At 40.8% G+C, this 14363-nt stretch overlaps 1 protein-coding gene and 1 long non-coding RNA gene across 3 annotated transcripts in view; both read right to left on the bottom strand.

Moving 5' to 3' along the window:
* Nucleotides 1–1888: 1888 nt before the first annotated feature.
* Nucleotides 1889–4619, bottom strand: LOC107181715. Its single transcript, XR_001512416.1, has 2 exons — nt 4365–4619; nt 1889–2189 (listed from the first exon to the last, which is right to left on the bottom strand). It is a non-coding gene; the product is annotated as an uncharacterized LOC107181715 (long non-coding RNA).
* A 2874-nt stretch (nt 4620–7493) lies between these two features.
* RPP14 (ribonuclease P/MRP 14kDa subunit) overlaps nt 7494–14363 on the bottom strand; it is a 9361-nt gene continuing 2491 nt past the window's right edge. For both annotated transcript variants that reach the window (XM_006779122.2, XM_006779125.2), the window contains exons 4-6: nt 9811–9887; nt 9083–9161; nt 7494–8626 (exon numbers count right to left, since the gene is read on the bottom strand). In XM_006779122.2, coding sequence (XP_006779185.1) covers nt 8570–8626; nt 9083–9161; nt 9811–9887 — 213 coding nt within the window. In that variant the 3' untranslated portion in view covers nt 7494–8569. The remainder of the gene's footprint in view (nt 8627–9082; nt 9162–9810; nt 9888–14363) is intronic.

Raw genomic sequence — 14363 nt, 5'->3', positions numbered from 1 at the left:
GGACGCGCTCTTCTCCAAGGTCCTTGCCGCCGCTCCGCACACCGGGTGGTGCCCTTGGCCCTGGCCCTCGGGCCGCGGACACTTCACCCTCCCTAAGCATCACCTCCAGACATCCTCAGATCCGAGGACACCGGGTCCTCTGCCCTGTGATCCAGGGACCCTCAGGCCCACAGGTCCCCAAACCAAGCGCTCAGTATTGGGCTTGACACATTATCCCCTCAGAAGCTGGACTGTCAGACTTGAAACCTTTACGCTGCACCTTTCCCACCCAGGCCTTTTAGACCCACGGACCCTAAGACCCAGAAAAAAGGCCTTCAGGACGGGACCCTCAGTCTGCGCCCTGTAGATCCAGAGATTTTCTAAAAACAAGTCTCTCAAAATCAGGTTTTAAGGGCATGTTTGCACCTCACTCTTCAGAGCCAAGAACCTAAGAGCGGGGCCCTCAGAATTAAACTCCACAGTGGGAGCCCCTGGACTCCAAAACCCTCAGACCCAAGCTCTTTCGATTAACTGGGAACCTTAAAAACTGGGCACTGGCCCAGGGACTCCCAGCCTCTACCCTTGGTCCAGCTCTTAGCTCAGTCCACAGGCCTTCAACCCTGAGAACCCCCAAACAAGATCCCTCAGACTTGGGGTCCTCATGAAGAATCTCAAACCCAGAACCAGAGAACTTTGCGTCCAACTTCTTGGCCCCAAATTTGTCCCAAGTCTGTCTGAACCCAAGGCGACAATACTGGCACTCCTTACCAGTGCCCCTACCCTACTCCTTTATCCTTTATCCCCCCCGCCCACACACACACATACACGTAGAAATCCCACCCACCCTGCTCTATCCTAGGGCAGCACCCCAAGATGATGCAGAGTTAGACTTGGGATTAGATGACCAGGATCTCCAGGGCTCTGGCATTTCCAGCTCTGTGACCCTGAAGAAGTTACTCAACCTCTCTGAGCCGAGCTCCCCATGTGTAAAATAGAAATAATACTTGTATGGAAAGGTTGATATGAAGAATGAAGTAGGATGGGAAGGGACTTGGCATATAATAAAAGCTCAATATTACTTTCTTCCTTCCCTTCAGTTCATGTAACAGAGGCTTCTAACTCTTAACTTTGTATCCCCTAAATTTCTACATTTCACACAAGAAAACAACGTTTCTTAGTAACACCACCACCACCAATACCCCAAAATTTGATAACACAGCAAAGGCCTAGTACAGTGGTTCTCAGCCTTGGCTGCACATTAGAATCACCTGGGAATCTTTTTAAAATCCTGATTTCTGGGCCTCATCCTCCAGAAATTTTGTTTCTTTGTTATGGGGTGGGGCCACAACATTAGTAACAAAGAAACAATTTCTGGAGGATGAGGCCCAGAAATCAGGATTTTAAAAAGATTCCCAGGTGATTCTAATGTGCAGCCAAGGTTGAGAACCACTGGGCTAGTAGTCTCCAGATCTCAAACTTAATGGGATTGCTGGGCAATCCTAAGTGGCTAAGGAGCCTTGACAGAGTGACGCAGGGGCCAAAACCCAATGGATAAAGATATGACGAGGAAAGCATGGAACTTCTTGACTCAGTCAAAAATAATCCAAACTCTTCCTGCATTCCATTTTTGTCCGAGTGTATTTATTTATTTTTAATTGTTTTTAAATGATTTCAGAGAGGAAGGGAGAGGGAGAGAGATAGAAACATCAATGATCAGAGAGAATCACTGATAGGCTGCCTCTTGCACACCCCACACTGGGGATCGAGCCCACAACCCGGTATATGCTGTCTGGGAATTGAACCATGACCTCCTGGTTCACAGGTCGAGCTCAACCACTGTGTCATGCTGGCCAGGCCCAGAATGTTTAAAAGCATCAGTCTATTAAAACAAAATCTTACATCACTTAGAGAGGATTCAACTTGTAACTCTTATTTTTTCATGCAAATGGATTATTTCATTGCCAGAATCACACATACCCAAATTCTGCTTTAATCAATTCTCCAATCATGTGCACTGGCCATGCCACAGCTCTTCTGGCATCCTGCTGGTGGGACTCTGCAATGTTCCAACCTTTCTAAAGGCACTTGTTCATTCAAGAAGTACTTACTGAGTACTTACCATGTAATAGGTCTGGTGCTGGGATTCAACAAGATTTATCAAGGGCTTTGCAAATGTTCTCACTCAGTAATTCTATATCTAGGAGGGTATCCTAAGGCAATAATCAGACATCAGTGGAAATATACAGCATGAGGATAAGGATCTAACAAGAGGGAACTGGACAAATCATGGTTAATCATAAATGGAATATTTTTCCATTATTAAAAATAAGATTAAAAAATCAGATTATCAAAGAATACGTAACGATGTTAAGAAATGCTCTTTATATAATAGTAGGTGGAAAAAAACAATACTGTTGATTCTTCAACAACACAGGTTTGAACTGTGCAGATCCACTTATCCCTGGATTTTTTTCAAAAAATATAGTCCACCCTCAGTACCTCCAGTTTTGCATCCATAGATTGAACCAATTATAGACCAAAAACAGTATTTTGATCCATGGTTGGGAACCTGGAGATGCAGGGGGCTATATGCTTTTTTCTATGCCTTTTTATATAAGGGCCTTGGGCATCTGCAGATTTGGGTACCCACGGAGGGGTCCTGGACCCAATCCTATACCAAGGGTTGACTGCAGTTAAGTTTTGAGGCAGGTAAAAGTTATTTATGGAATTTCAACTGCATGGGGGTCAGTGTCCCTAACGCCTGCATTGTTCAAGTGTCAACTGTATATGCATTTGTATGATACCAAGTTTTAAAAATATATATTATAGGAAAAACACCAAAATATTAACCTAGAAAGTGGGAGCACGATGCTTTCCATTTTTATGCTCTCCTGTTTTTCAAAATGTCTCTAATGGAGATAATTTACTTGTATGATTAGGGGAAAAAAACAGTATCATACAATGAGTTGCAAAGGTCATAAAATAACAGCCTTGTCTGGTCTTCCTCACTGGGAAAAGGAAACTGAAAGTGAGAACCAGATATTGGATGGAATGAAACTAGAAACCAACTTTCAGTCTAGCCTTTCCCTTTCTCTGGAAATTCTTGCCTGAACTAAGCCCCTCAGAATAAAGGCTATGGTGAACCTTATAATTTTCATCTTCCCAAATCAGTGCCTTGTCAGTGATCCTCTTAGGACCTTGAACTGGATCCTTAGATTCACTGGAGACCAGGCCCCAAACCCTAAACTGCCTCAACACCTGTTTGGCTTTTGAAGTGGCTCACACAGCAAGGGGGGAACTCTCCCCAGGAATAACAAATCAAATTAGCTTTTCTTCCAGTCTCAGTCTGAGCAAAGCTAATGCATTATGCAGGACCTTAGTTTTGCCACATACACTACTACTCAGGGCTAGCAGGAAGCAACAAAAGATTTATATCCTTGTATGTTGCCAAATGTTAGATGGCTCATAGGTTATCTAATAACTTGACGTTTGGCCAGATGGGCTGAAGATGAGTTTTAGTGAGGATGCTTTTAGACCTGGCAACTGCTCCACAAATCACATCATAGAAGCTTGTGGAAAACTCAGTGCTTCCTAAGCAGCATCGCCTCCAGACTCAAAATGACTATTTCTTTAAATATTCAGACAGACAGACAGACAATCATAACACTGGTGCTTGGGGGCACCTTCTCTTCTGGGAGGGAGGGACTTTGGAGCTGCCATTTATTTTCTCCTGGTGCTTTCATTTCCCTGACGACTCAAAACTTCATGATCTGGATAGAAAAACAAAATTCAACTCAAATTTGATCTTATTTCTCTTACGTGTTGATATTGCCCATCACATTGCAGAGGAATATCCCCAAGGTTTCTAAGGTCATGTGAACTATCATAGCTAAGAGGCAACTAGAAATTGACTATGGGACCTCCTACTAATCCGGTTCTATGCATGCAGTGCCAACATTCGTTCTGGGCTTTCCTGTGATTTGAACTTGAATTTCTTCAAGTTGATTTTGCTCCAAGCTGAAGTTTCACTGAAGACGTTGAGAATTCTTGTCTCTGCCGTGTTTGTAACCCAAATGAAGACAAGCCAAGAACAAAGGAAGCAAAACATCTGGGGCCCTGGAGATGTTCAAGTGCAGCCCAAGAGACATTCCACAGTGCTCCCATTCTGCTCAGACAGAGCCAGTTCATAAATTCTGCCAACACATGAGGCATTCAGAGTGGCACAGCTGCTCAGAGTGACAGCCCTTGGTGGAGTATGTTTTAACATAAAAATTTAATAGATGTAATTTAATAGCAATTTTCTTTGGGAGTAAATTGCTCTGAATCATACTCTAAGAACATTAAAAAAATTAGTAATTTAGCACAAAATGAAAACCTGTGGTTACCTAAGAGGTACCAGCGTGCATTTAGCAATTTCTTGTTTTTCTAGATGAATATACAAGTCAAGTCCACAAGATGAGTGGTGGCTGTGGTGAGGTTTTCTCCGCTGTTACTCAAGATTTGCTGCTCAAAAAAAGAAACATATTACCAATATGGAAATGTTTCTAATAGAATATAAAAACCTGTTAAGCAATTTTCCAGTACATTAGGCTGAAATTGCTTAAGATGATATATCTTCCTGTGACAATCAAACATTGCATAAATTGACACAGAACTTAGATGAAGATCCTAGAGACAGAACCTGGCTACTGAACCTGACTAGAACCTGGTGACTGAACCTGGCTGGAGAACCTGGACAGAACCTGGCTGGAGAAACTAGCGAGGGAACATGGCTACAGAATCTGGCTGGAGAACCTGGTTGGAGAACCTAGCAAGAGAACATGGACACAGAACCTGGCTGGAGATCCTAACCAGAACTTCGCTGGAGATCCAGACCAGAACTTGGCTGGAGATCCTGGCTAGGCTGCTGATCAACTGAACGCTGTCTCCGTGTCATTCCTTCTTCGTCGACTCCGTCCAGACCTTTGGGGACCCCTGGACCTGCTGGGGTTGGACCCCAGCAATATTCCTTAATATGAAATACTCCAAGTTTAATTCAAACAGGCTCTAAATGCAAATGCTAGTCACCATTGTCACCCCAATACATTCAGTAAAAATTAAGAAATAGTAAGACAAACAAAAAAAAACATTGCATAAATTGTAGTCTTATAATGCCCCTGTGTGGAAAGTGCTAGTACACTTTGGCCTGCTATTTTAGTCAGTCATCTGTACTCACTTCCATGTGTGACCTCCCACGGTCAAAGCCATCCCTGTTATCTGGAAGATTTCCTAATTTCAGGGTCACCCACACTTTCATCAGAAGTCATTCTTTCCAGCAGCTTGCCCGGACAGGATTCAAATGAAAAAGCCAACCCACTAGTTTTTCTTATTGCCAGCTTTAACATAGCTGGTTTGAAAATCTTGGCTCTGAGTAAAAATAACAAATTATCATTTACAGAGAAGCATCCCTAACTTCTTGCCTACTCATCTATTCAACTTTGTACTGATTTATAGAGATCAAAGATCATGACGCCTCGGGAGCATTAAAGAAAAAGGAAATGAGCTTGAGAAAATACTTTTGAGTTATACAATATAAATCAGCTAACAGCCAGTTCTGACACCCCTTCCCACCCACCCCCAAATATTTGGCCTGCTCATAATTTTTCATCTTCAGAATAACTCTTTCAGTAAATCTGCTCTGGAGACAAATAATCACTGAATGTCAACTTAGAAAAAGGGCAGGAATAGGTATGGGTGAAAGCCATAAAGTAATAGTATAGAGGAAAATGCTACAACTGTAGCAGGGAATAAGATCTAGAACATTCTGAATATAAGAAAATTCTATAGAGTGATGTTTCCAGATACTTTTAATGGCCATAAAAAGATACTATTATATGCCAAACCGGTTTGGCTCAGTGGATAGAGCGTCGGCCTGCGGACTGGGGGGTCCCCGGTTCGATTCCGGTCAAGGGCATGTGCCTTGGTTGCGGGCACATCCCCAGTGGGGGTTGTGCAGGAGGCAGCTGATCGATGTTTCTCTCTCATCGATGTTTCTAACCCTCTATCCCTCTCCCTCCCTCTCTGTAAAAAACCAATAAAATATATTAAAAAAAAGATACTATTATAGAAACTGACATTGCTTTAGTAATGGGAACATTATAAGACACAGGGTGATGTAAAAAAGAAATGTTTGGAGCCAGGCAGGCCCATCTGAATCCCAGCTCTCCTGCATACCTGCTGTATAACCCTGGGCAAGTCACACACCATCAGTCTGTTTCCTTGCCTATAAAATGGAACAAGAGAAGTTTAACTTCACAAAGTTGTTCCAAGGATTAATGTAGAAAATAGGCTCATCAAGTATTGAAGAAATGGTAGCTATTAGTATTAATGATGCTATCACACTCCATTTCAAAACTGCTACTAAGTCAGAGAATGAGTTCTATAGAATTTGAATGTGGGCTTCAGTCCACATTTTGTGCAAGTTCCCCATTTTTTCAACGTATATCAAATTTTCACCATGTGCAGTGTTTTATCTATCAGCAAGCCTTCTTCCGGTGGGTCTGAGCCTGTGAACGCTGCCCACTCTGAAATGCAGGAGAATGGCACCCTTGTTTCTCACATTGATTTTGATTATTTTTACTTCAGTCACCAACCAGAGTATGGTACAACATTAAACAAGCTTAAAAATACTTTACACATCACTGCCCTCTAGTGACTAGAATTCTTTCAAGTAATCCATTTAACTGATCCCCTTAATGTAAAAAACTAAAATAAAAATCTAGTTATTGATCTACTAGCAGGAGAAAAAACCCTTTTCCAGGAAATGTGGGTTGATCCAACCAATTACACTTGATCTTACTTTCCTGATCAAAGCATCTAGCTATGGTCAGAGTCATTCAGGTGGGCCACATGCATGTTCTATTACAGACTGTCTTAAAAGGATTAGCTGTGTTGGGGATGACTATGGAATACTAACACATTAGGCACATTTTCTCTTTAATGCCCCCCAATTCTGAAGAATGTGGCCTCCACGGTGTTCCTTATACTTTTTATTTCTTATAAAAATTTTTACAATAGGTATATATTATTTATATACGGGGGGGGGGGGCACCCACATTATCAGGGAGGGAGAAATAACCTGGATTGCTAAAATAGAAATTTTGCACTCAAGAACTATTCCAGGTTTAAAATATCAAGAGCTTGGTTGACATCCTGAAAGACTGGATGTCTACCTGCGGGCCAGTTAGCTTTAAACTCAGGAAAACCTCTAACCTCATTCACAGGGGAGAAGGAACAATAGTAGTAGCTACTGTTTACAGGCTAGGCCTTGTGCTTTGCTATTTGTATCTCCAACAATCCTGTGGTAGGTGTCATTACCCCCATTTTGTAGATTAGACCAAGAGTTTACATAACTGAGTTTAAATCTTTCTCTGATAACAAGAAACCATCTGAGAGGCACGTTCCACTTGAAGGTTAAGCAAGATGCCATCCTGGTATAAACAGTAACAAATTACAAAACACTCTGACCCAGAAACTACTGAAGAACAGTATATAAATATTTATTGGTAAAGACAGGTGTTCAAAGATTACCCAACTCCTATTCTAATTGCTGTCAAAAATTAAATGCTACCTAGCTATAAATTCACTGAGAAAGTTATACTATACAAATATAGGTAAGTTTGTGTTATCCAAATACAAATTTAACTTGGTTTGAAATCCTAAAATTAGAACCTTGAGCTAAATGATAACTTTCCCCATATTTTTTCAAATTTACAAACTTAGATGATAAATAGACTCATCTGTATGAAACATAAGGCCAAATTAGAAAGTGGGCATGTGAACCCCTCGCTACCTGCTGCCCTCCCCCACTGTGGGCTGCTGGGGCTGCTGACCACTCCTTCTTGAAGAGCAGCAATCCGTTTTCCTTAGAGACTCTTCAATAACAGTAACACTGATGCCTGAACTTGCATCTTTGAACACATATTTCAGGGCTTGGAAGCTTCTGGGACCATAACTTTCACGCAGCCTTCCATAACAGTCTTTTCACTTTCTCTTACAAAGCATGACACAGCAATAACCGCAATGAACCGCTTCAGCCTTTGCACTTCTGCAGAAGCTACAACAACTTCTCCAACATATAAAGGGGCTGGAAAGTGAATTTCCTGGGAAATAAATACACAGCCTGGGCCTGGCATTTTAGTCCCCAGGAGAGCTGAAATAAGTCCATTGATCAAAACTCCATGCACAATTGTCTTTCCAAATTTGGTGTGCTTTGCAAAATCTTCATTTAAATGCAAAGGATTAACATCCCCTGTTAGCTCTGAGAAGGCAACCACATCCCTTTGCGTGAAGGCTCTGCTGAGTTCAGCCCGGTCTCCAACTCGGATGTGCATATGCTAAAAGTGCTGCCTGCTTACAACTGGTTGGTTCAGGCAGATTCTCCTCCAAAGGTTACACCACCAAAGACGATGGCTGGAAATTACGGGGAACATCTTCGGCACCCTCAAATTCCATCAACAGCAGCGCTGAGCCTGTTTCAGTCATCAAGCATTATGCTGGCACCAAAAGATAGTTTTGAGAGCAGAGGAATGTTTCTGAAATTGAAGACCATTCAATCCAATACTAGTTCCCTACTATTACCAGATAATGCAAGGAGAAATGGAGAAACCTATAATAGAAAGAAAAATGTTTACACAGTTATCAGGAGAAAATTGCACTGAAACGCAGGGCAATGTAGAAACATGCCTAGCTTACAGAATAAGCCAAGCTGATGCAGTAGCATTTTAACAAGCATTCTGAGAGGTAGCCATAGATAAGCAAGTGGTCATGATGAGCTCAGAAAGAGCATGCCAATACACAAGTCACTAGGCATTATGCAGTAAGTGAAAGTTAAGATTTCTCCACAAGGTTCCAAGTTTTATCCCAAAACTCTTCCCATACATCTAAACTCTAAGTGCTTTGCCTCATGTTTCCAGAAGCAATGAATGCCTGGGTTCCCCTCCCTCCCCACTGGATGACAATAACCAAACTAGAGTTATACAAGCAGAAAAATGGAACACATTCTAAAAAGCAGTTTGAACCACTACTCAGCCTTGTTTGGAATATGTGAAGCAATAGTCTTTACCTGAATCACTCTGAAGGCACATTTCTTGCCTTTATAGGATCCTAACAGGGTCAAAGAGCTCCACAATCTGACAAGACCACTGCAGAAAAATTGAGAAAGCATAAAGATGTGTCCCTGCAACATCTCCCAAGTAGTTTTGTTTGTGACAGCTCAGAAAACTCAATTTAAATGAGAAAACTTTAAAGCATAGTATACTATCGGCAGAGAATAAAATGAACCACAATTAGAAGTGTTTCTAAAATATGTATTTCTGAATTTTAAAATAATACTAATTTCTTTTTTTTAATATATTTTTTAATTTTAGAGGGGGAGAGAGAGAGAGAGAGAGAGAAACATCAATGATGAGAATCATTGATCGGCTGCCTCCTGCACACCTCCTACTGGGGATTGAGCCTGGAACCTGGGCATGTGCCCTTGACCATAATCGATCCCAGGACCCTTCAGTCTGTAGGCCGATGCTTTGTAGCCAAACCGGCTAGGGCTATATCTCTGAAGTTGCAACCATCACCATCAACTGGGAAACACTACAGTTGTAAGCAAATCCACGTTTTGCTCTCTAGGGTGTAAGCTCCTGCTAGGTTAATGTTCATGTTCTCCCCAGTTTAAACTTCCAAAAGCTGCTCAGAGTTCACAATGACAAAGCTCTTCTTATTCTCAGAAAAGAGCATTTTGGCTCTATTTCTCCACCCATCTCTGCTCCGTTATGCTAGAAATGCTGTTTGTCGTACCTGCTACATATTCTCAATATGGCTGACAAGGTCTCCTCTTCGTAGGTTAGGATGTCCAAGGGTAAGGCAGCGTCAACCTAAGTATGGGACAATGCTATTAGCAGACTACTACCTTCATCAGTAGAATCTAGTAACTAATCCTGTCAATTGCTTTCCTCCTCCAAAAAGAAGCAGTATTTTATTGAATGGCACTCGAGTATTTATAACTCTTCACGGCCTGGGATGCTCTTCCTGTAACTCTTCACATTGCTAATGCCTCTTCACCTTTCAAGTCTTCATTTAAATTGTTCCCTCCAGATCTCCAAGATGAAGCTCAATCACTTGCTTTGCTCTCTCACATACAGGTCCCACATATTTCCCCTTTCATAATAGTCATCATTTTTTTGCCATTAATTGTTCAACCTGGTTGGCTACCCAACATAATCAAGACCATTAGTCCATGAGACAGAGGCCGTGTCGGTTTATAGCTATATCCCCAGGAGCCAGGTTTTATACCTGACATGGAAAGGATACAAAGATTTTTTCTTAAATTAAAAAAAAAATCATTTCATTTTTTATTGGATTTATTGGGGTGACATTGGTTAATAAAATTATATAGGTTTTAGGTATATAATTCTAGAATACATTCTCTGTATATTGTTGTTTTTTTAAAAATTGATTTCAGAGAGAAGGGAAAGGGAGAGAGAGAAACATCAATGATGAAAAATAATAATCAGTTGGCTGCCTCCTGCTTGCTCCTCCCTGGGAATGGAGCTTGTAACCCAGGCATGTGCCCTGACTGGGAATCATTGAACCGTGACCCCCTGGTTCATGAGTTGACACTCAACCACTAAGCCACACCAGCCGGGCACATTCTCTGTATACTGTATTGTTTTTTCTTAAACCTTTGACTTTCAAAATTTAGAGTCTCAGGCAATTACAAAGAAATGTACAGGAAGGTTCCATGCACCTTCTACCCAGTCTCCCCCAATGCTAACATCTTGTATAATACAGTACGATATTAAAACCAGGAAATTGAAATTGATAAACCAGAGTTTATTCAGATTTTACTGTTTATATATGCACTCATCTTTGTTTGCTTATGTATGTGCATATGCATAGTTCTTTGCAATTTTATCACATAGGTAGTTTCATGTAACCACCACAATCAAGATAAAGAACTATACCACTGCCCTAGCCGGTTTGGCTCAGTGGATGGAGCTTTGGCCTGCAGACAGAAGGGTCCCAGGTTCGATTCTGGTCAAGGGCACATGTCTGGGTTGTGAGCTCGATCCCCAGTAGGGGGCGTGCAGGAGGCAGCTGATCGGTAATTCTTTCTCATTATTGATGTTTCTATCTTTGTCTCCCTCTCCCTTCCTCTCTGAAATCAATAAAAATATATTTTTTTAAAAAAGGAACTATATCACCACCACAGGCTCTTTCCTTCTATCCCCTTACAGCCACACCTACTCCTAAATTTCTCCAGTTTATACATTTATGTTATTTCAAGAGCATAATATAAATGAAATCACCCAGTCCATTGCATTTGGGATTGGCTTTTCACTTAGTAAAACTCTCTGGAGATTTGGTCAAGTTGTTGTATCGATAGCTTGTTCCTTTTTATACTGAGTATATTCCATAGTATGAGTGTATTATAGTTTAACTATTCACCCATTAAAGGACATCTGACTTATTTCTACTTTTAGGTTCTTACTAATAAAGCTGCTATGAACATGCATATTCAAGTTTTGGTGGAAAGTTATTTTCATTTCTCTAGAATAAATGCTCAGGTATGCAACTGCTATGTTATATGATGGGTACATGTTTAGTCTAAGACAGGGATGGGGAACCTTTTTTCAGCCAAAGGCCATTTGGATATTTATAGCATTATTTGCAGGCCATACAAAATTATCAACCTAAAAATTAGCCTATTACTTCTTCTATCCTAGGCCCTTCTTTGCTTCACTGCCCCCAGCTTTAATAAAGGTACTCTCAAAATAAAAAATAAACTGCCCAACTGTGTTCCAAAGAGGCTGTACATCTTATATTCCCACAACTAATGAATGAATAATTCAGTTTCTCTGCATCCTCGCCAGCATTTAGTGTTATCGCTATTTTTTATTTCAGTCATTCTTCTAGATGTGTAGCAATATCTCATTGTGTTTAAAAAAATTTAATTGCCTTGAGAGAGGAAGAGGTGGGGTGGGAGGGAGAAACATGGATTTGTTGTTCCACTCATTTATGTATTCACTGGTTGATTCTTATATGTGCCCTGACCCGGGCTTGAATCTGCAACCTTGATCTATTGGGACAACTCTCAACCAACTGAGCAACCAGGCCACGGCTCACTGTGTTTTTAATGTACATTTCCCTAATGCTTAATGATACTGAGTATCTTTTTTAGGTTCTTACTAATAAAGCTGCTATGAACATGCATATACAAGTTTTGGTGGAAAGTTATTTTCATTTCTCTAGAATAAATGCTCAGGTATGCAACTGCTATGTTATATGATGGGTACATGTTTAGTCTAAGACAGGGATGGGGAACCTTTTTTCAGCCAAAGGCCATTTGGACATTTATAGCATTATTTGCAGGCCATACAAAATTATCAACCTAAAAATTAGCCTATTACTTCTTCTATCCTAGGCCCTTCTTTGCTTCACTGCCCCCAGCTTTAATAAAGGTACTCTCAAAATAAAAAATAAACTGCCCAACTGTGTTCCAAAGAGGCTGTACATCTTATATTCCCACAACTAATGAATGAATAATTCAGTTTCTCTGCATCCTCGCCAGCATTTAGTGTTATCGCTATTTTTTATTTCAGTCATTCTTCTAGATGTGTAGCAATATCTCATTGTGTTTAAAAAAATTTAATTGCCTTGAGAGAGGAAGAGGTGGGGTGGGAGGGAGAAACATGGATTTGTTGTTCCACTCATTTATGTATTCACTGGTTGATTCTTATATGTGCCCTGACCCGGGCTTGAATCTGCAACCTTGATCTATTGGGACAACTCTCAACCAACTGAGCAACCAGGCCACGGCTCACTGTGTTTTTAATGTACATTTCCCTAATGCTTAATGATACTGAGTATCTTTTCACTCATGTGCTTGTTTGCCAATTGTACATCCTTTTGAGTGAAATGTCTATTCATGTCTTTTACCCATTTCCTTAACCCCTTCCCTGGCAGAAATGTGTATACTCGTTTTCAAAAAATGTTCTTTTTCAGCCGTCGACGAGTATACTAAGAAAATATGGTAAAAAAATATGGTTTATAGGAAGACGAGTTACAAACTGTTTTCATAACCAGCATCAAAAATACTATATAGAACCAAAATAAAAAAATTAGTCTGAAAAAGAAACGTTTTTAACAAAAAAATTGTTGGGGAAGGGGTTAATTGTATTGTTTGGTCTTTTCTTAATTGTAGTTTGAGTTTTGAGAGTTGTTTTTTTAAAAATATATTTTATTGATTTTTTTACAGAGAGGAAGGGAGAGGGATAGAGAGTTACAAACATTGATGAGAGAGAAACATCGATCAATTGCCTCCTGCACACCCCGTACTGGGAATGTGCCCGCAACCAACGTACATGCCCTTGACCGGAATCGAACCTGGGACCCTTGAGTCCACAGGCCAATGCTCTATCCACTGAGTCAAACCGGTTAGGGCTTTAGAGTGTTTTTTTTTAACACATTTTAGATATTAGTTCTTTGTCAGGTATGTGTTTTGCAAATATTTCCCGAGTCTGTAATCTGTCTTTCCATCCTCTTAACTGAGTATTTTGTGGAATAATAGTTTTTAATTTTGATAAGATGCTTAGCAGACTTTGATTTGGTAGAATATATGAATCAAGAAATAACTTCCTGCCCTAACTGGTTTGGCTCAGTGGATATAGAGCGTTAGCCTCCAGACTGAAAGGCCCCAGGTTCGATTCCAGTCAAGGGCATGTGCCATGGTTGTGGGCACATCCCCAGTAGGGGGTGTGCAAAAGGCAGCTGGTCGATGTTTCTCGCTCATCGATGTTTCTAACTCTCTATCCCTCTCCCTTCCTCTCTGTAAAAAATTAATATATATATATAAAGAAAGAAATAACTTCCTGAAAATCATCTGTCTTGGTTCTCTCTCTACTTGCTTTCAAGTGAATGCTAACACAGGACTGCTCCAAGTGCTGGTCCGTGATAAGATAAGGAGCTGCCTCAGAATATATATCAACAATGTCAGGAAGCACACCTTTTAGTGCAGCTGATTTGTTCACAGGGAGACGTCCTCAGTAAAGGAAATGTGTGCTAACTTACATTCTACTGGAAGCCACGAATCTTTAAAATGGGCAAAGAAAACCCATCAGCTGTCAGTCTCAAATGTACTTTGAATAGCACTGCACTAAAATAAACATTTGTCTAATGAACTCCTTGTCAAAAAGAAGGCGGGTTAGCCTGACTGGTGTTGCTCAGTAGTTGAGTGTTGAGACCTATGAACCAGGACAACATGGTTCATGCCCAGTCATGCCTGAGTTTCGGACTAGATCCCCAGTAGGGGGTGTGCAGGAGGCAGCCGATCAGTGATTCTCTCTTAGCAT

Source organism: Myotis davidii, unplaced genomic scaffold, assembly GCF_000327345.1.
Source record: "Myotis davidii unplaced genomic scaffold, ASM32734v1 scaffold189, whole genome shotgun sequence".
NCBI classification, from domain to species: Eukaryota; Metazoa; Chordata; class Mammalia; order Chiroptera; family Vespertilionidae; genus Myotis; species Myotis davidii.
The sequence above is the reverse complement of the archived record's forward strand: the minus strand, read 5'-3'. Positions and strand labels throughout refer to the sequence as shown.